This window comes from Lissotriton helveticus, chromosome 9 (genome assembly GCF_964261635.1).
Source record: "Lissotriton helveticus chromosome 9, aLisHel1.1, whole genome shotgun sequence".
Classification (NCBI taxonomy): domain Eukaryota; kingdom Metazoa; phylum Chordata; class Amphibia; order Caudata; family Salamandridae; genus Lissotriton; species Lissotriton helveticus.
In genome coordinates, this window is record NC_136070.1 from 909,863,749 (window position 1) to 909,886,365 (window position 22,617).

Consider the following 22,617-nt stretch of genomic DNA (forward strand, 5'->3'; position numbering starts at 1 on the left):
GAAGGCACTCGGGTGCCGAGGCAGAGTGTGGCTTGATGACACGCCCAAGGGGGCGGGCTTCGTTATTAAAAGCAGATGGCCAAAAACAGAACATGTTGCTGTTCACTTATTTCAGTAGGCTCGTGGACAAGGGCGGTGGCCCGAAACGCGTTGAGCCGCGTTTTTTAATGGACATGTGCAAGCTGTCTCTGCTGGGGCCCTCGTTGGATGATGAGAACTCGGAGTGGCCTCCTCACCTGGGGCAACCTGTTTTGACTGATACATACATACATATCCATATATATGAGGTTTGAAAAAAGAATGTATAATCCTGGTGCAATTGACACAGCTCTTAAGAGAACAGAATCAAAGAACAGGACAGATCCGTTGAAAGAAAAGGCTCGAAGTGACAGTGAGGAAAATAAAATAAGACTGATAACCACACACTCTACCAGCAACACACAAGTGATGAAAATCTTGAGAAAACACTGGCACATTTTGCAAATGGTTTCCACAGTAGCAAGCATCATAGAGGACCATCCGAATATAACCTACAAAAGGGCAAGGAATCTGCATGACAAATTAGTCCACATTTTCAGCTTCCCAAGAAACCAGAAATTTGGCTCAAACCAATTGGCTTTTTCAAGTGTACAGGGTGTAAGGTGTGTGCTATTGCTCTTAACAAGAAGGAGATCTTGATGGCAAACAAACGTAGGTGGAAAATTCAACAACTGATAAACTGCAAGAGCCAATTTGCTGTGTATATTATTGAATGTCCTTGCGCATTAAAATATGTGGGAAGCACGAAATGCGAACTCAAAAAGCGCTTTTTGGAATACGTAAGGGCCACCGTCAACTGTGATCGTAGTAACGCAGTGGCCAAGCCCATGAAGAAGGCACATGGCGGAAATTGGAATGAGCTGAAATTCTAAGCGATAGAAACAGTAGGAATTCATCCGCGTGGTGGAGACCACGAAAAGACTGAGACAAAAGGAGTCGAAACACATTCTGAATTTTCGAACTCTGACCCCCCTCATGGACTGAACCAGGATGAGGAATTGCATTATCACTTATGAGCCTCTCGATTGGAACCATGATAATGTGGCCTCCTGATTTTGAAACAATGAATCTATTTCCCTTTCTGTTTTTTTTTTTAACATTTTCTTTATAATTTTTTGCATTTTCACCTTTTGATACAAATTCTCACTTTTAATGCAAATATGATATCATGTGATAAAGCAGCTGACATTGATAAAAGAGTAGAACAGCCGCAGAGAACTAAAAGACTGTTACTTGTTGATAGACACACCCACTAGAGGGTATAAAATCAAACATCGAATGTGCTAAACAGCCTAATATGAGCGTATAGATGAAATGTCGAAAATCATACCCACTAGAGGGGAAAAGCTAAAAATACATGAAATTATAGCAATAGTTTTTGTAAAGATCAACAATCGCAGGCTGAAAAAGAAAACTGGAGATTGTAAACTACATATACCAGCATTCATAGCTGCCTTCACAGGATGTGATGTAGTTGTGTATACCAAAATCACAATTTTTTTCATTCACGCCTTACTTCTTTATTTAAACACACTCGTAGCAATCAAATGTTGATAGTAGTCTCGTGATCAGGGTCTCTGCGAGACCGACCGACCGACACACACACACCGACACACACACACACACACCTGACCATGTAATGAATGGTGTGATATGTGCGGTCATAAACAGTGTATTGCGGGGCATAAGTTATAGTTAGCTCAGCTAACTAGAACTGCTGAATTTATAAATATTATATATATATACATATATACATATACATATACATATATATATATATATTCACTGAAAAAACCATAGGTTATAGACCATATATAGTTAGGAATTAGCATTTACAAAACCTTGAAAATTCACTGAAAAAACCATAGGTTATAGACCATATATAGTTAGGAATTAGCATTTAAAAAACCTTATTTTACTCACACAAAACCATTGAAATTCCATATATAGTTAGTTGCACTAACTATATATCGCGCACCTGCAATCCACTGCTGATGATGTCACATATTACATCATTCATGACATGGTCAGTGACATCACTGATGACATCACTGATGACATCTCAAATGACATCACTGATGACATCACTGATGACATCTCATTTGACATCAATGACCACATCACTGATGATATCATTCATGTGACAATACAATGCATCTCCTCACATTTTAATATAACCTCTGTTTCACCCAGTGTTAAATACAGAATATAATTTTTGAAACCATTGACACACCAATACTAGTTACTACATACGCACTCACTGATTCCTACGTCTACACACACCTTCACTCATTCACCCATACTATCATTCATACATACAATCACTCATCTTTACAACACTATCATATGCACTCATACACCTATACAGACACTCACAGTCTGCCACTCATCCATGGAGTTACTCACACACCTAGTCAGTCCTGTAAAGAATCAATGACACTTCCATTTTCTTGTCTATACAGTTAAACATAGAGCACCTTACATTTTCAAACATATACTAACACATACTTACCTTGTTATACAATCATTGATACAAGTACACATTGATCTGCACAGAGTCACACACCTCCCAGCCAGCCACACACACACTCAGTCTCCCATACAAATACTTGGACAATCAATCAGTAACCCATATAGTTAATCATATAGCTACTGATCAAAACATGCAGCAGTTTACAGAACAACAGACATAATGATGCACAAATTAAGACACTTTAGTCACTAACCCATGCACTCAGTGAGACACATTTAATCACTCACTCATGCATTCAGTCATGCACCTACTAAATCCTTTGTCCAGACACTTATACTTCCACTCATTCTTCAATATGTAAGACACATTTTAACTTTACAGAAACATACAGTCACTGGATGTTGTCATCAGTGATGTCATCAGTGATGTCATTTGAGATGTCATCAGTGATGTCATCAGTGATGTCACTGACCATGTCATGAATGATGTAATATGTGACATCATCAGCAGTGGATTGCAGGTGCGCGATATATAGTTAGTGCAACTAACTATATATGGAATTTCAATGGTTTTGTGTGAGTAAAATAAGGTTTTTTAAATGCTAATTCCTAACTATATATGGTCTATAACCTATGGTTTTTTCAGTGAATTTTCAAGGTTTTGTAAATGCTAATTCCTAACTATATATGGTCTATAACCTATGGTTTTTTCAGTGAATTTCAATGGTTTTTTAATAGCAAATATCATAAGCTGTCGAATGTCAAGTACGTGGTAAGTGAAAACATTTTCGTGTTTATGCACACTGATCTGCTTTGAATGGTGCCCCCCCCCCTCATTTCTATTAGGAGTACTCTCTCTTTGCAGATAGTGAAAGGTAGTTAACGCAGGTCTTTGCCCCCATTGTAATCCGTCGTGCCTGCTTCTCTCTCCATTTGATTCATTGTTATCCAAGTATTTACTGTTTTAGAATTAGTTCTCTTTGGTTCATTCTCTATTTACAAACAAACACAGAGTCGCAATACTCTGTTTAGTCTTTGCAGATAACGAAAAATCGTGTAAAAAAAAAGAAAAGGAATCGAGCAAAATCAGTAGGCCACTAATGGGATCTCTTTTTGACCTCGCTAAAATAGAAACATTAGGAACAACCCCTCATGACAAATACAAAACTAGTGAGATGAACTGAACTCCACACAATGATGGCTGCAAAACAGCTCTGCTCCGCCACCCACCCCGCCCAAAATAACGATAAAGAACGGCTGCCATGATTGGTTGCGGAATGACCACGACGGAGCTACGAAATGGTGCTGCTCTCATGCTAACCCCAGCTTCAGTCTGAAACATCCAGAAACACTGTAGACTACCAATTCGATCAGTTCCGGTAGCGCCCCAATGTAACCCGGTAGAGAAGAACTAGCCCTCCCCTCTTTGACTGATGGTTCTTGTTGCCTGTCCCTTCTGTTGTCATTTAACAGAACTATTTAGCCTGCTGAAAGGGGTTGTGTTCCGACCGCTGGTTGGTGGAGACATTTTGACTATATTCTGTACCTGCGTTGTCGCGTAATGCGTCATATGACGCGCCGCGTTAGCGCATCCGGAAGTCATCCGGGGCGCGCAGCGCGTAACGTAAGCATAACAAGTCATGTGACTTGTTAATAAAACTTTTCATTGGTTCATTTTACTTTTCTTATTGTAATGATGAAAGGCTTGGTCATATGACCTAAAAATTACGCTTTTCATTACTTCCGAACATTATTTTTTCTTAAATATATGTTATAATGTTCCAGGCTAATGTACTTTCCCGGAAATTTTACAACTGTCCTGCAAGTAAAATATATTCTTTTTTCGAGAAAAAGAGCGTTTCTTCGTCCCATGACGGAGCCGTTGAGCAAAAGAGGGTCGACCTGCTGTCTTAGTCGCCGATACGCCTGAATATGAGATTCTTATCGATCACTTTATGTTGCAGGAATAGAAAACACAACAGCCCTTGACCATTTATCTTTACTGCGTTCCTTCGTATTATACCTTTTACCCTTCATGTAATTGGTCTGCTTTATTTCACTTGCCTTTTAATGATTCTAAAACAGTGACTATTATTAAAAACTTTACCAATGTATATACTACTACCATGTTTTCTTTTAAAAACCTTTATTGTGAAAATTTCATTATACAAATACGAGCCTATAACCACGTGGGCCGGCCACGGAGCAAACTGTAATCGTATATGATAAATAGACATTTACACTGTAGAGGAACGTAACGGGCGGGCCATTAGGTTGCAAGAACTAAGGTGTCTAACAGTTACGGAATCAGTGGACGTACATTTTATAATTAAAATACGACAGGGCCAGTTACAATAAAATTATCTAGATATACATTTGCGGGCAAGTACCATGGGTGACGTTAATTCGAACTTTCAACAGTACAGTAATCAATAACACATCAGAACTTAATATCAATAGGGATGTCGAAATATTCAATCAATTCTCGTCCCCGCCCGCCATGTGCTTCAAAACTGCATACGTATCTCGTGATTTCAAGGTTCTGCAACCAGTACACAACAAGGAGTTACGAGTCCCATTTATTCTGGCGCCATTTTGGGCGAGGACGGGCAGGTCCAGGATATAGTCAAAATGTCTCTACCAACCATCGACTATGATGATGTTCATATACTGTATTTATTAGAGTAACACTCAGATGTCCACATGAAATAAATTTGCCACAATCTAAACATGTCATTTTAATCTTTCCAAAGTTCTTCTAAATATTTGGGACCGTTTCCCTTGCCTCTGAAGCTCTCAGTGCCACTTCTTTGATGAATGTACTAGCAGGTCAGGGGTTCTCCTCCAAATCTCTTTTATGCAGCACTATAATTAATTGGTGCCACCTCTCCATATGACAATGCATGGTATAGTTACCACAACTATATTTTTTTTCGGTTCCTCTAGAGAGTTCATCGTGGCAGATGAAGCGTGTAACGTACCGGGCATTTACCTTTTTTTGCATGTACAGGAAAGGAAAAAAAAATCGAGCGTCCGAGTTCTAAGGTGTCCCAGGGCCATTTTAGTGGACCAGGCCCAAATCCAAAGAACAGGCCGCCATTTTGAGAGTCCTGTTGCAGCCGCCTGTCGCTGTAGCATCAAGAGCAGCCGAAACTCAGCTGAATGGCAACTGAAACGGTAAAGGGGCGCCCCACTACAGCAGACGAGCCAGGCCCAAATCCAAAGAACTGCTATCTCACAGGCTAATGGGGCGACCCACGCCGAGTTTCAGCATTGTAGGATGACCACACAAGTACAGCAACTTGCTAGACATCACCTCGGTGCCATCCGGATCTCGGCGCCCCACTGCAGATGAAGTGCCTCTCAACTATGAAACCACCACGGTGACATCCGGATCTTGGCGCGTTGTGCTGCCTTCGGCCTATTCGCACATCGGTCCGCTACTGACGCCATCTCACAGGCTAATGGGGCGACCCACGCCGAGTTTCAGCATTGTAGGATGACCACACCAGTACAGCAACTTGCTAGACATCACCTCGGTGCCATCCGGATCTCGGCGCCCCACTGCAGATGAAGTGCCTCTCAACTATGAAACCACCACGGTGACATCCGGATCTTGGCGCGTTGTGCTGCCTTCGGCCTATTCGCACATCGGTCCGCTACTGACGCCATCTCACAGGCTAATGGGGCGACCCACGCCGAGTTTCAGCATTGTAGGATGACCACACCAGTACAGCAACTTGCTAGACATCACCTCGGTGCCATCCGGATCTCGGCGCCCCACTGCAGATGAAGTGCCTCTCAACTATGAAACCACCACGGTGACATCCGGATCTTGGCGCGTTGTGCTGCCTTCGGCCTATTCGCACATCGGTCCGCTACTGACGCCATCTCACAGGCTAATGGGGTGACCCACGCCGAGTTTCAGCATTGTAGGATGACCACACCAACTTGCTAGACATCACCTCAGTGCCATCCGAATCTTGGCATCTCAACGCCTAGTGGTATCTTCCATACAAAAAATATTGTTACGCTGCCTTTGGCCCCATTCGCACATCAGTCCGCAACTTAGACATCACCTCGGTGCCATCCGGATCTTGGCATCTCAGCGCCTTGTGGTGTCAGTCAGAAAATATTGTTGTGCTGCCTTCGGCCTATTCGCACATCGGTCCGCTACTGACGCCATCTCACAGGCCAACGGGGCGCCCCACGCCGACTTTCAGCATTGTAGGATGGCCACACCAGTACCACAACTTGCAAGACACCACCTCGGTGCCATCCGGATCTTGGCATCTCAGCGCCTTGTGGTCTCTTCTACACCGGAAATATAGTAGAAAATATTGTTGCGCTGCCTTTGGCCCCATTCACACATCAGTCCGCTACTGACACCATCTCACAGGCCAACGGGGCGCCCCACGCCGACTTTCAACATTGTAGGATGGCCACAGAAGTGCGACAACTTACTAGACACCACCTCGGTGCCATCCGGATCTTGGCGCGTTGTGCTGCCTTCGGCCTATTCGCACATCGGTCCGCTACTGACGCAAACTCACAGGCCAACGGGGCGCCCCACGCCGACTTTCAGCATTGTAGGATGGCCACACCAGTGCGGCAACTTCCTACACACCACCTCGGTGCCATCCGGATCTTGGCGCGTAGTGAAGCTGCAGCAGCTGCAAATAAGCTTCAGACAGTGTTACAACCGCTGCTCAGAACTCTCAACTATGACACCACCTCGATGCCATCCGGATCTTGGCGCGTTGTATTGCCTTCGGCCTATTCGCACATCGGTCCGCTACTGACGCCGCCTCACGTGCCAACGTATTTTCTCCGCATTTTATACCCTATGCCGCATAACAGGTCATGTGACTTGTTTATAAAACTTTTCATTGGTTCATTTTACTTTTGGTTTCCTAATGATGGAAGGCTTGATCATATGACCTAAAAACAACACTTTTCATTGGATGAAAACTTTTTTTTTCCCCCAAACGATGAAAGCCCCACCTTGTTTCTGGATGTTTCAGACTGAAGCTGGCGTCAGCATGAAAGCACCACCATCTCGTGGCTCCGTCGTGGTCATTCCGCGAGCAATCATGGCAGCCGCTCCCCACCAGAAGCCTGCAGGAGTCGGAGCCCCCAAAACTTTTGATGAATTCTCAAGGCGGAGGGGACGCTTTCGAGAATGGGGTCCAAGACCTAGCAGACAAGCGTCCGATTTCCAAGGTGTCCCAGGGCCATTTCAGTGGACCAGGCCCAAAAAGGAAACAGCCTGCCGCCATTTTGAGAGTCCTGTGACAGCCGCCTATCGCTGCACCGCAAGAGTGGGCGCAACTCAGCTGAATGGCGGATTTTGACACAGTGGACCAAAAGCGGACGGAATGGCAACTGAAACGGTAAAGGGGCGCCCCACTACAACAGACGAGACTCCACCTGGAGAGGCCCGTTCACGCCGCCTCCCCCGGGGCGCCCCACGCCGTTATTCGGAGCAGCATTGTAGGATACCAAAACCAGTGCGGCAACTTACTGGACATCACCTTGGTGCCATCGTTCTGCTGCCTTGGAACTATTCGCACAACAGTTTGCTACTGATGACCCACCCCCCGCGACGCCCCACGCCGTTATTTGCTGGGTGGCAACTTACTAGACATCACTTTTGTGTCATCTAGATTTCGGCGCGTTCTGCTGCCTTGGAACTATTCGCACAACAGTTTGCTACTGATCACCCACCCCCCGCGACGCCCCACGCCGGAAATCTGGACGTTGTGCTGCGTTGGGACTATTCGCACAGCCGACCGCTACTTCGTTGTTTTTCTCTAAAAATGTTTATATGTTATTACTATTTTTGTTTTCTTGTATATATTTATAAATTATTAAAGTTTTATAATCTTACTACTTTGTCGGAGTGCTATATATTTTTAATGTGACACATAATTGTAAAAACTTTGATGTACAAAGAGTCATCCCTGGAATCTTCCGCTTCACGCTCGGTCCCCTCCCCAATCACAATACAGAATGGTTTTCAGATAATAGCAACGCTTCTGCTGTGACGGATCTCATCGAGTGTGGGCCTTGATCTACTATAACTCCTTTGAAGACGGGTGATTCTTTACAGCTGTGGCCATAAACTACATCTGCAGGGCTAGCTGATAGCCTAGGACCGGCCTGGACAATCGGACACAGAGGAAAAGGAGTGTCAGAGGGTGCGGTAGTGAATAGGGCGAAAGGGAGGTGTCGGGCGGGCACAGGGTGTGATTCTCAGGGAAGAACAGCGCAGATGGGGGGAGGTTTATTACCCATGCATAAAACAGAGAGCGGGGGTGACCACTGCCTGGGGGAGATGCTTGCGAGGGTGGGGAGCCATGCTAAGGATCGACAGCGTTCACAGAGTGGATCTGGTCAAGGCATCTAAAATGGCTGCCGTGCACGACAAAAGTGTGGCATTTGAAAAAAGACAAGATGGCGCACACAATGTTTTTCAACAATTCCTGATTTCCTTCGAATCGAACGTTAACAGACGTTGGGGCATATTACCAAGGTTAAGCGATATTTATCCCTAACGATGCTTAGCAACGATTTTTTTACCGTCAGAAATTATCGCAGATAAACCTTGCTATTATCAAGGTTTATCGCAAATACGATAAAAAACGAGCGCAATGCATTAATGTCGCTGAAAACTCCGCGATATTCATGCATTACCGAGCTAATGCTCTTAGCCATGTTATCCACCTCCCATTGGATAACATGGCTAAGAACTGCTCAGGGCAGCTGTTACTTTTTGGAGATATTCGCGCTTATCTCGAATATTTCCAAAAGTTGATAATAGGAGATAGCGATGTTAGCGACTGTTTCCAGTCGCTAACATCTTGGCATGCCCACTTTGCATGTCATTAGTGATAAATATCACTCACATGCAAAGTGGGACCCAAGATGGTCGCTATCTCCTACTAGCCGTCGCTAACTGGTGTTAGCAACAGCTAGGTAATACACATATAATTTTATCTCCGCGAAGCGGAGCGCTGTTACAGATATATATCTTGTTTTTGAACGTTAATTTCTCAAAATGCACTGAAGCACATATATTGAGACATAGCAAAGGCACATCGGGCTACCAGTCCCTAATATTTTACCAAGTTTCGTGCAAATCCATTCAGCCGTTCGATTATTATTATTATTATTTTTTTTTGCCCCGCGGGGCCCTTTTAAAACCTCCACATCAAACCTAGGGGGTCAGCGAGGATCTACTATGCCCCCTTATGGTCATCAGCCGTTCGATTATTATTATTATTATTTTTTTTGCCCCGCGGGGCCCTTTTAAAACCTCCACATCAAACCTAGGGGGTCAGCGAGGATCTACTATGCCCCCTTATGGTCATTTGCCCCTTCGCTTTGGCCTCCTCTTGTCTCTCGATCCTACCGAGAGACAAGATGGCGGCCGCTACGTACTGTTTGGAATGTTTACAGACACCGGAGAGCCAATCAGCTTCGCTTCGCAAAGCTCCGTAACGCGAAAAGTACGCGAAGCGGTGCGCTGTTACAGATATATATCTTTTTTTGAACGTTAATTTCTCAAAATCCACTGAAGCACATATATTGAGACCTAGCAAAGGCACATCGGGCTACCAGTCCCTACAATTTTGCCAAGTTTCGTGCAAATCCATTCAGCCGTTCGATTATTATTATTATTATTTTTTTTTGCCCCGCGGGGCCCTTTTAAAACCTCCACATCAAACCTAGGGGGTCAGCGAGGATCTACTATGCCCCCTTATAGTTATTTCCCCCTTTGTTTTGACCTCCTCTTGTCTCTCGATCCTACCGAGAGACAAGATGGCGGCCGCTACGGACTGTTTGGAATGTTGACAGACGCCGGAGAACCAATCAGCTTCGCTTCGCAAAGCTCCGTTGCGCGAAAAGTCCGCGAACCAGAGCGCTAACCGGTCCGCTGTTACAGATATATATCTTTTTTTAAACGTTAATTTCTCAAAATCCACTGGAGCACATATATTGAGACCTACAAAAGGCACATCGGGCTACCAGTCCCTACAATTTTGCCAAGTTTCGTGCAAATCCATTCAGCCGTTCGGGCTAAAAGTGAGGCCAACCGCCCTATGGAAAACTCAATGTTAAAAACACGTTTTGGGACCCCCCTTTTTTCTCGGCCCCCACTGGACGAACCCCCCCCAAATTTTCAAGGGCTGCTCAGAAACAAAATGTGCCATTTTCCTGAAAATTTCAGCCGATTCCGTCCACAAACGCCAAAGTTATTAGACATAGAATTTTCAAAAAACCCATAGAGAAAAAATCCTAACTATATATACCTACTGGCGACCGCCAGTAGGTAATATATATATATATATATATATATATATATATATATATATATATACACACACACACACACACACACACACACACACACTTACAAAGGTCATATTTCAATATTTTAAGATTCATATAATATGTCTGCTTTGTATGTGGCCCCACCATTTTTTTCTGTGGCCCAATATGCCCCTCCCCCCAAATTAATATTCACTTCTAGAGATGGCACCGCAAGTGGATCCACGGTTACTTAAAACAAGTCCCCAAACACGGTTGGCAGAAACTTTATAAAGATGACAGTCCCTCTTTCGGTTGCTGTGTGCTTTATTTAGGTGTTAAACAGATACTGATCAGCTGAAACATTTGCCTCTACAGAATTTGCTGCGACAGAATGTGCCACATAGTTTGCCTTTTTGGCAATTAATGTAGTCAAGCCTACTGCATAATTTGGTTCTCCATAGCATACATTTTCAGGGGCCCTAACAATGGCAAGTAGAATCCAGTGAACCTTCTAACTAGAACTGGGTGAAGCATATTTTCTCAAGGTCATTCCCTCGAGGCTTCTCGAACTCTAATAACATTTCAGACTTCTCAATTTTGAACCTTTTCACAATGACATATTACTTATGATATCTTTATCAAAGATGTGACAAAAAACATCCCCTACTGAGAAACACTGATCACATGACAGACAAGCTACTCTTCCCTAGAATTAAGGATTGCAAGACAGTTTCCTCACTATGGATAGGTTTTTGATAAAAACAGATCGTACACCGTTAATGGCAATTTTTGAGTGAAGGCTGCATTTTAATCACTCTGCAGAAGTTCATGTGGGAGCTAATCATCCCGTACCATAAATGAACTGTTGTGCACGCTGTGATCCCACTGGACACATGTCTGTTTGGCTGGGCTTCAAAACGTTATTTGCAGCAGCGTGAGGATAATACATCTCAGCAGTGTGAAATAATTTGAAAATAGTGGAGGAATTCATGAGTTGCCTTTAGTACAGACTGAGCCCTTCCTGCTCTTTAGCCAAGACTAAAAAGGCCAACTGGGTCAACTTTTTCCAACACATTTCAATGTACAGTGGGTTTCTTCCTCATTGTCACTGCTAAGAGGCAGGCTTTATCCTTGGAACATGCTTAATAGTATACGGTTGCAAGAATTATACAATATTACAGAGAAAAGAAAGTTGAATAAAGCTGCAACTGGAAGTCCTACAAGAAAAGCTGAACCATAACATTACCTGTGGGAGCAATATCCCCAGAAGCACACCGGCCATGATACTGTAGTGGTCCATAAACCAAATAAGGACGGCATTCGTGCACCCCCTGATGTGGATGACATGTAGCAAGTCCAGTCGCTGCAAAAAAAGAGAAAATCCCCAAGGTGATCACTGGAGCAATGAGAAACTTGAGGATGCTTTCAGTTTATCATGTATACGTCAGTGGTTCAGTTTCCAAACTTTGTGGAAGCAGGAGCCAAGTACAGGAGAATAAGGTCAATTAGTACCAAATAGGTGCTCATTGAAGGAACCCCTGGTTCATAACCATGGACTGACTGATCCCATCTTCACCAAAAGTAATATTATCAATTTGATTGTTTTTTAACTCTGACTAATCACATCACTTGCAACATTCCAAGGGATTACATGTTTTCACAGTTCCTGTCCATGACATGTATATTAGATCAGAGTCATTTGAACAGCAACATATGACCCCCTTGGTACTTTCTAGCTCCTCTGCAGTCTTTTAACTGACTTGGAGGGTGAGGTGTGTAATATAAATGTGCGTACCGTCACCACAGTCCAGGGAAGTTCTAGGTGTTCGGGCTCCTCCACCCCCCCCCCCCACCCCCAAATGTCTATTTAATCTCATATGTTTAATAAATGCAAATTCAAATCTAGATGAGGAAATTACAAGTTTCTTTAAGAGGAGGGACTGATGCTCTGGTCACAGGCTATTGCAAGATCACATTGAAAAGTTTAGAGGCAAAACAAGCAGGACACCAGAAAACACAGATATGCGTTCATTCTCTTACCATGGTAAATGAGCATGTACCTCACTTTGAGAGAAAAGCATTAGCACATCAGAAAGACTGCAAGGTTGCAGAATGCAGACAGTCATGGACTATGGAGGACATGGGAGCAGATATCGAATTTTTTCAACTACTATCCACGAAGGGCATTCTTACCTGAACTCACTGAAGGAATGCCACAAAAACAAGAGACAAATAAAAGAACCTCGAGAAATATACATTTTACAAGTCCCTAAACACACCTGGGTCAAAAATGTTCAGATCAGGTTTATATTTTAAAGCGGTTGTCCTACCTAGAAGGATGCGAAAAAATACTCTTGTGAAGTTGAGACATTTTGTCTAAAAATATAATAATATTTAAATGTTAAGATGCATTTGGTGCTTCACATGTAAAGCTGTAATCTTCTGCACAAACCTTGAACTAATAGACATAAGTAGCAATTAATGCTGTGCTGCCTCCATTCCGTGCTGCCACAAGACACTTTGTACAGTAAACCTTTGTCCCCCATGATCCTCTTGGATCTATTGAGTTAAATATCTACTTTATGAGCCTTGTTATATACTCTTTTCAAACCATGAAGAACATAAATCTAGCTCTATCCTTTCATGTAAATATCATGTTAATATTAACCTGACAAAATCATGTGCTCTTACACATCCGTCAAGTTTACACCTGGTTCAATGACTACCTATCATCAGGAGCAACCAGAATATACAATTTCCTTAATTATATATCACAGGTTTATAGTGATATAATAATCTGCAATATTCTTAAGACTATTCTTATGTAAGTCAACTTCATGTGTGAAGATTAGGCCCCTTTGAGACAAATACAGACTTTTCTAAGGATTCTCACTGTAATGTTTTTCATTTACATCAGAAGAACAACTGAAAAACATTTATGAATGTTGTAATTCATCATCTAAGTCGGTCTCCGGTATTTCAGCCTTCTCGGACATGGCCCTTTTTAGGGGAATTTACCCCCAAACATTTTACTTTTTCCTCCTAGTCTTTTCCTCTTCTCTCCACATGACCGTAGGAATCTGGGCACCTTCGCAGTGTACTGCAAAGAGAACGTGCGTGCACCTGCCTCACTCGCACCAGGTGGGGTGTGAGTACACAGTGGGTTTAGGTGCCATACCTCCGGGTGCCCCTTAAACCGATACACCACATACCCGGGGTAGGTATGGCACTGGCTAGTAGTGGGATGTAGCACGGAGTGTCACCCACCAGGTAGTTTGTTAACAAAGTTTAGGGCCTACCATCGCAGGCCAGTGGGGAGCCATTGCACCCCTGCCTAGTTTGGCATCACTTGCGCGTCAGCCAACCCTGAGTGGGTTATCCAATTCCATGACGGTACCTCCCCTGAAGAGCATGGGGGTGGTAGGCTGAAGGTGGGCACATATGGATGTGCCTTACCAGGGCAGAGAGGGCCCCCCTACTCCCCCATAGGGCTTCCCATGGGATACTCCTGGGCTGTTGCCAATTGTCTTGTGGGGATAAGGGCTTGCAGCACGTCCTCACTGTCAAGGCAGTGTAGAAGTGCGTGTGCCTACCTACACAGGCTCAGAAGAGGCGCTGTCACGGTGTTCTGAAACATGGGCCAGTTTGCAAACGCAGACCTGGGAGTGCGCACTAGCACCTGTGGGTGTTAACTATGCGTCCAACATCTAATTACAGACCTGGATTTGCATACTGGCCCTCAGGCGGTTTCAAATGAGTGTTCAGCAATGCTCGAGGATGCACCTATGGCATTTTGGATAGGTGCCCATGCTGCCGTTGAGTGCACGTCTGCTTACCTGGTGTTCCAACACCCTCTCTGGCCATGTGCTCGCACTCAGGGTGCTAGTGGTAAGGTGCTCAGTCCACCGTTGTAGGTCTGGTGTGCGCAATTGCACCCGTAAGGGGATCCACCCATGTCCGGCTGGCCCAGGCAGGATTGTGTGCGCGCATTCGCGCCTAAGGTGCTGGGGCCTAGGTTAGCCCATGTGCCTGGCCTGTCATTGCAGGCCTGTGTGTGTGCACTCACACCTTAGGTGCGAGACCTGGGCAAGCCCATGTGCCTGGCCTGTCATTGTATGCCGGAGTGTGCACACTGGCATCTATTATGATTACGTCTGCCATTGCTGGCCACTGTGTGTGCGCACCTGCACCTATGGTGCTAGTGATAGCGTATGCAGCCTGTCATCGCAGGCCTGTGCGTGCGCACCGACATCCGTATTAGATAAACCTGTGTCCAGTCTGCCGTTGCAGACATTTGAGGGTGCACTTGCACCCCTGCTGCTGGGGAATCTGTGTAAAACCTGCCACTGCAGGTCTGGGAGCACACGTGTGCCCAGGTAGTGAGAAATACCTGTGTGTGTAAGTGGTTGACATTACTTCAGGCTGCAGTAGCGGATTGCAGTGGAGCAGCCTCATGATGTTTCCCATCAATAGATTCACAATGCCAATCCCTTCCCAGTGGTAAAGGTGGTTTTGGCATAACTCGCTTAGAAAAGCCACTTATAGAATAAACATATTTCTATGCGCTTTAAGTCTTGTGTGCCATGGTGCCTGGCAGATGTAGACACTAGGGGTCAGGCGAGCACATCTGTCCATTCCCCAGCAACAGCCATAAACCATGGGCATACAACTGGAACAACAGATCTCTGCCATTTGTGGGCCAGATGGGATAGGTTGGAGCGAGAGGTTTTGACACTTGGCCTCTAGGGCCAGATCGTGGCCTCACTAAAGATTAAGATCTACATCCCACAGCCCCATGGCAGACAGGCTTACAATCTAGGGGAGATATCTGTGGTTCATTGAGAAACCCCTTAAACCACCCCTAACTTCATAGAGCTACAACAGTAGATCTACCAGTGCCATCCTTCAGCAAGAGGGAGATACGTGTGTGGGGACACTGGACCGGAGAAACAGGACTGTGTGGTGCACACTGCCAGAGGACTTCGTTGTTCACATGGAGGTACTGCCATTGAAAGGGACCATGTGCCCTTTCTGAATAGTGACTGGTTTAGGGTTCAGACCTGCTGAAGTGTGGCGCTCTGAAGTGTGCTCTCCAAGGGCTCGTTTTTCTGTTCGAGTATTCTGCTTAATTCAGAGACTCTGTCCCTCACCACCCCTTGTTGTAAATATTTTTGTCCACCCTAAGCGTGGAAGGGTATACTCAGACATGAGTCCCTTGCTCATTGCACCATCAGGATTCAAGCAAGCCGGGCCGAAGACGGCTGAAATGCCAGAAACCGGTCCCCGGAAGCTTGTTTCCTTCCCAGTGTAAGAATTGGCTTTTGTAGTTTGGTTTGCCCTGTTCCCATCATGCACTGGGACAGGAACAGACTAATTTGCATACAGCCAGGTTCTGAAACTGGGATGGTGCAGTGAGCTAAAAAAACGGTGTTGGATCTAGCCCTGATCTCTTGACTGGGTGAGAGTATTCTGCTTAATTCAGAGACTCTGTCCCTCACCACCCCTTGTTGTAAATACTCCAAGGGCTCGTTGGCATGTCTCCTGTTGTCCTGGTCACCTCAGGGAAATCAAAGATCTCCCGCGAGGGAGATACAACATCCAGCTGTGACATTTGGAGCGCGGTGCTCTCTCAAGTGCCACATCGGCTACTGAATCCCAACGGGTTGAGTTGAAGTGAGTGTGGAACTAAGTCTTGTGCCTGGAGACCGTATTGTCTAGTGTGGAACCCCAAAAATCTTGTACGCATCTAAGGCATGCGAGTCCTGTACTGCAGGGACCCGGACACTCATGAGTGTCTTGTTGGTGGTGAGGGGATTAACTGGTTGTGGGACCCTGCATGGCCCATTTAGTCAATCGTGCTGCATCTCTCTCATGCATCACCCTGCCTCAATGATCATTACGTGCGGTGTCCGAATCACAGGGTGTGACCCTCAGAGGTGGGAGTGTAGTGCCTCATTCTACCTCATGTGGCTGTGCTAAACTTGTGCTTGTGTGTGTACCTGGACTGGTCTAGAGAGACCTGCATGATTGTGCACTGGTCGTTGTGCCTCATCTCCATGGAGGTACGGAATTTGCAACTCTTCGTGTTTGACACCTGAAGTGTTTATTGCGACTCACACAAATGCACACCTGACCCTGTGCCCGGTGTACCTGGGCATGTCCCTGATCAACGTTTACCTGTCGGGGAACCTCCTCCTACGAATAGGCTCCCCTGTGTTACTCCCCATTCATTGGTTGTTCCCCTTTGACCCTCATCGCGGCGGACCAACTGCCCTCCCCACACCTGGCCCTTACTGAAGACATCTTGGCCAGAGAGATTGACTGGGTTGAAGGAATGCTTCAAAGACAGTTCAGAAGCGGGTCAAGCGACTACATGACTCAATCGTGTTTTGAGACCTGTGGGTGAACTTCCCGAGTGGCTGCTAAACTCCCCTTGTTTATGCCTACCTCCTAAATAAAGCTTGCTATATATCCCCGCCTGCTTCCTGAGGACCCAGACTAAGTGACTTCGGCCGTGTGCGGCCTAGAAACCAGGAGGTGGGGCTGATTATATTCCATCTGAGGTTATAGGACAGTTGGTGTGAACTAGAGGATGGAGAGAGGTTTGGGCCAAGGAGTCTGCAGGGTGTTATACATCGACCTGCTGGGTATCAATGACACCGCATTAGGGTGCTGAATATGCAAGAGCATTTTATACTGACTAGGTTGATACTGGTCACACCGTGTAGCGGTGTAGAGTGAGAATGGGACGGATAGGCTGAGGACCGCCTGTGATTCACGCACTGGCCAGCGGTGCTGCTTTCTACTTTGATTTCATGGCAAAGTCACAAAACATTTGACATTGGGTTTATCAGTGTGGCTCTGAGCGGGCAGGAGAGCGATGGAACCAAGAGGCTACCTGGACCACCTCTACGGGACAGTTGGAATAACTCATATGCGAGCCCCATGGTTAAGATCTGATAGGCGACTAAACTGCTGACCTGGAAGGGAAAGGTGATCTTGTAGACAGCCTTTGGGAATCACAGATGGTGAAGGGGCTGCAGATGTTGGAAGGACATGGGAAGTAAGATGTCTTTGGCATCTCAAAACTGGGGGACGTTTGGAACGAAGAGCACCTGTTCTCATTTGTGGCGCTCCAGCAACAATTTGAGCTAACTGAGGGCCAATTTCCCCAGTACCTACAAGTACAACAAATACTCCTAGGCTTTGGGGCTTTACTAAACGAGGTGGTGGAGGAGACACCACTTGAATTTAGAATACTGAGATCCCAACTACATAAGCAAGTGATTTTCCAAATCTACACCACTATTCTTTGCCAATAGTTTACCACTCTTCCCCCCACCCCCTTTTTTATATGCTTAGGAACAAGTGGGAACATGACCTGGGGGTTCTGGAGGGTGAATCATGGGGGGTAAGCCTGCAGATGCTGCATGGAGGTGGCCATATGAGTGGGGTTCTGACTGATACAGCTAAAAATACTGCACAGGGCATACTTCACGTGGATGCATCGGTTTGCAAAGGACTGGGGACAAGCTGTGCCTAAAGGGGTATCAACAGAAAGGTCCCTTAATACACACACTGTGGGACTGCAGTGTGATAAGGGAATACTGGAGAGAGATAAGTGGCAGGATATCCCATGCTATTGATAGTCCACAGAAACGGACGCCCCACTTAGTGATGTTGGGAATATGGGGGGGGGGGGGGGGGGGGGAGGAGGGGACTCACCTTGGATAGGTGCGCCCTACTGTCATACAATGTGGCATTGATGGTGGCACAGAAACAATCAGGTACTGGGGGCAGTCACGTTCCTCAACATGGCAGACTAGGAGATGAACCTGAACTGACTGGTGTAGGAGGGCCAAGAAGTTGGTTTACCAAGCCGGAGGATGGCCCAGCATATATGATAAAGTGTGGGACCATGGATGGAAGTGGGAGAAGGCCCAGAGTGAGGCCGCCTTCAACTGATGTAAAGAACTGGGAGACTGTGCCAGGAGCGGATCCCATAAGGAGACCCTTGACTATCGGGCTCTCACACAGGGATGTGAATGTATGTAGGATTGAGTCACATTTTGATAACGTGGTGATAGGAGGGCGGGAGAGTGGTGCGTGGATATGAGACGTCTATATTACAGTTTTGATATTGGTCTGTTGGTGGCAATACTCAATAAACTGATTAACAACAAACTCAAATAGTTTCACCATCACTTTAATTAGGTCATTCTATTAGGGACATGCCTTATCATTCTGGGTATTACAACACCTTTAGTAATTTGAACTAAATGTTAAATTTTGGTTTTTCTCACACTTTCAGCATTCCCTTCATCCCAGGGCTTAAGGCGCAATATCCTTGACTGCAGGGAGAGGAAAGTAAACTTGTGACAGCTGTGCATAAACAGAACTCAAGGTTTCCTTCAATAATTGTTGGGCTAAATCCTGACTTGGTGGCTGGTACACCAGTACAGCACTGTGTTGTCTTGGCACCAACATGTAGTATTAACAAAACATTTTCAAACCTGCCCTTGTCCACAGTTGCACACTTTGAAGACGGAAATAAAAAATTAAAAATTACCTCTTTTTCTAGTGCTTTATATCCACACATTGTGTTGATTACACTCGTCTGAAAAAAAAGTTACATAGGTCAATTTTACAGTACTGGAAATCAACAAGGCTAAATGGGATAGCCAAAGACAACACAGACAGACTTATGGATAGCACATTTTTTGTTGTTATTTGCAATTGGCTCAGCAGTTCTTAACCAAGTCACTGATTAGTCCGAAAGAGAATGTCTAAATGTACTGAACCGTGGACTCCGACTGCAGAAGATGGGATGCATAATAATAGGGAATGAATACACAGAACAACACACTGGATAAGTTGGGGCCCAGTAAAAAGGTGTGGTTCATTGAAACAGTCATATGTGAAGGACATTGAATTGACCTAAGATGGTTAGAGAGGTCATCCACACATCCCCTCTCCCAGTATTAGTATAAATATTAAGCAGGCGAGAACATATGAATGCAACCAGCAAACTTCAGTAGGATGGGATGGGAGACTTTGCTAATAAATTAGCTAACAACTCTGTCTGAGCTAGTAAAAACATGAACCACAGCGTAAGACTCTAGTAAGGTAAGAAGTGTGCTCTAAAGCGAACTGGGGTCATGCCACAGTCATTTGAAAACATATGTGGTAACTTTACCTAGACTTATTTTTTTTTAAATGCATAGGCTTTTAAATCCATACTGGGAATGCCAATCCCACCATCGTGCTATTTACTCTTGTTTTGGGAGGGGGGTGTTGGGGGGAGGGAGGCGGGGAAGGCTGGACGGCTGTGTACCATTATATCGTGGTGGATATATTAACCTACAAAAATCTTGCATCTTTTAAATGAACAAAGACTGCATAATCATGGGGAACATTTCTGGGCAAGCATAACATTACTGTTCCTAAATCTACATCTGCTTACTTTGACAACTTAGTAGTAGGTAAGAAAGAGGATGCAATATTTTTTTAGGCTAATATTTTGACTGTGATCTATTACCCACACCGGCTAGAGGGGGGGCACTTTGACCAATGGCATCACAAAGGTGGTCAGGGAGAGGGCAGTGCCAGACTGGGCTGTGTAGACCGGCTAAAAGAAAAAAAAAGCCATACCAAGATGTACTTGATGTCATTTACCTGCTTTACTCTGCCCCACTTTTAATACTCATTCCACAGTTCAAGAAAAGCCTGGAGAAAACCTAACACATAACGAACAAGCCCTTCCCTCCAAACCGGTCTCAGTATTCCAAACTCTTTCGCCTATAGTGACTCTAAGACTTATAAGAGGAGGAAACACACATACTGCTAAGGTTTGAACCTTCTTGGATGTTCAATTACTTTATTTTAGTGGCAATCAACTTCTCCATTAAAGCTCTATTTCTGTAAAAGAAATTAGGTAGTGGTGATTTCTGCCTACTTTGGTAAACAGCAATACCCACCAACGTGAAGCCCAAAAAGAACGATTTTTTAAGGTTTTAGGATCTTGCCTGAGCAAGGATCAGAAGATGAGGGTTCTAGTACCTGCAGCTGCTTCTTGCTTAAATAGACCATTGCAAGAGACTATTCCTCTCAAACTAGATAAGTTGGAAAGAAGAATGTAATGCCGATGTACTTGCCACTGAGCCATGGAAAGGTGGCTCCTGTTCTTTTTGGTCTGGGTTTGCTACACCTCCACCTTACTCGATTGGTGATTATTCAAGCCTACATCTTATTCTGATAGTGAAACGCAGCATTTGTTGTGTGATTGGTTAAGATTTTCTCAGACACCTTCAAAGCTCATTTGTATGGGATACGTTTACAACGCAACTTTTACAACGCACTACCATTACAACGAAACTTTTACAACGCAAAAACTATTACAACGCATACATTTACAACGCATGTTTTTACAACGCAGATACTTTTACAACGCATACCATTACAACATAAGTATTGGTAAGTATATGATTATATTTAAAATGTTATAGTTTTGGGTTTTTGGGTAAAGCGGTATTTTTAGGGTTCAGGGTCAGTTTTGGGTTTTTGGGTAAAGGGGTATTTTTAGGGTTCAGGGTCAGTTTTGGGTTTTTGGGTAAAGGGGTATTTTTAGGGTTCAGGGTCAGTTTTTAGTTTTTGGGTAAAGGGGTATTTTTAGGGTTCAGGGTCAGTTTTTAGTTTTTGGGTAAAGGGGTATTTTTAGGGTTCAGGGTCAGTTTTTGGTTTTTGGGTAAAGGGGTATTTTTAGGGTTCAGGGTCAGTTTTTAGTTTTTGGGTAAAGGTTTTTTTTTAGGGTTCAGGGTCTGTTTTGGGTTTTTGGGGTACAGGGGTACAGTGTAAAAATAAAGTAAAATTAAATTTACATTAAATAATTTAATGAAATTAAATTAAATTATATTATATTAATTTACATAAAAAAATTATTATATACTTACCAATACTTACGTTGTAATGGTATGCGTTGTAAATGTATATGCGTTGTAAAAAATTGCGTTGTAAATGTATGCGTTGTAATAGATTTTGCGTTGTAAAAATTTCGTTGTAAAGGTAGGCGTTGTAAAAGTATGCGTTGTAACGTCATACATCCTTTGTATAGCCCTGGTTTGTTTTGCTGTCATAATGAGAAGGCTCTGTTCAGTGGTTTAATGTTATCCATTTTCCAGAGAGGTGATGACTTACTGGACGTCTCCCATAGGAGAGAGTAACTCTTAATGGCTGGGCGAGTCTCTGGCACCAGTCAGTAATGTCAGAGGTCACGGGTTGGTAAAGGTACCAGAATGTCCAGAACATATATGGGAGCTTAACTTCTGATGGAAGTTCCATATTTCTCCTCAAGGATCGGTCACTTTGGCAAGCGTTGGAAAGGACAGGGTTTCCGTGCTGACAGGCTTGCGGGTGTCAGGTAAATTTGAATTTCTGGAAACATATGATCTTGTGTTACTTAGCAATCACTCTCTTCAGAGTCAAGCAATTATCGTATTTATGGTCCTTCTTCAAAAAAGTTTTAGGTGTTAGCGTGGTCTCTCATCAACAGAGCCAAGAGATGTCTGCAGGAAGATAGACCTGCGAACCTATGAAGGAAATTAATAGTATTTATTTTGCTTTCCAATTGAGGTAGTCTTTGGCAAGCCTAAGAGAAGTCTCCCTCTACAGAGCTTGTCCGCTATAAAGGAATGCTACTGCTACAGTGAATCTATAAAGGGTGGTTATTTTTAGCTAGGTTTCCAAAGCCAAAGAGATAAGGCACATCTTAACTTCCCCGATTGTGCAACAGTC

The 22,617-nt window shown here is 44.4% G+C and overlaps 1 protein-coding gene across 1 annotated transcript in view; it reads right to left on the reverse strand.

Annotated features, from left to right (window-relative positions):
* Positions 1 to 22,617, reverse strand: part of TSPAN15 (tetraspanin 15) — a 167,462-nt gene that overhangs the window by 54,486 nt on the left and 90,359 nt on the right. Inside the window, exons 6-7 of the mRNA XM_078661085.1 lie at positions 19,397 to 19,444; positions 12,074 to 12,190 (exon numbers count right to left, since the gene is read on the reverse strand). Coding sequence (XP_078517211.1) covers positions 12,074 to 12,190; positions 19,397 to 19,444 — 165 coding nt within the window. The remainder of the gene's footprint in view (positions 1 to 12,073; positions 12,191 to 19,396; positions 19,445 to 22,617) is intronic.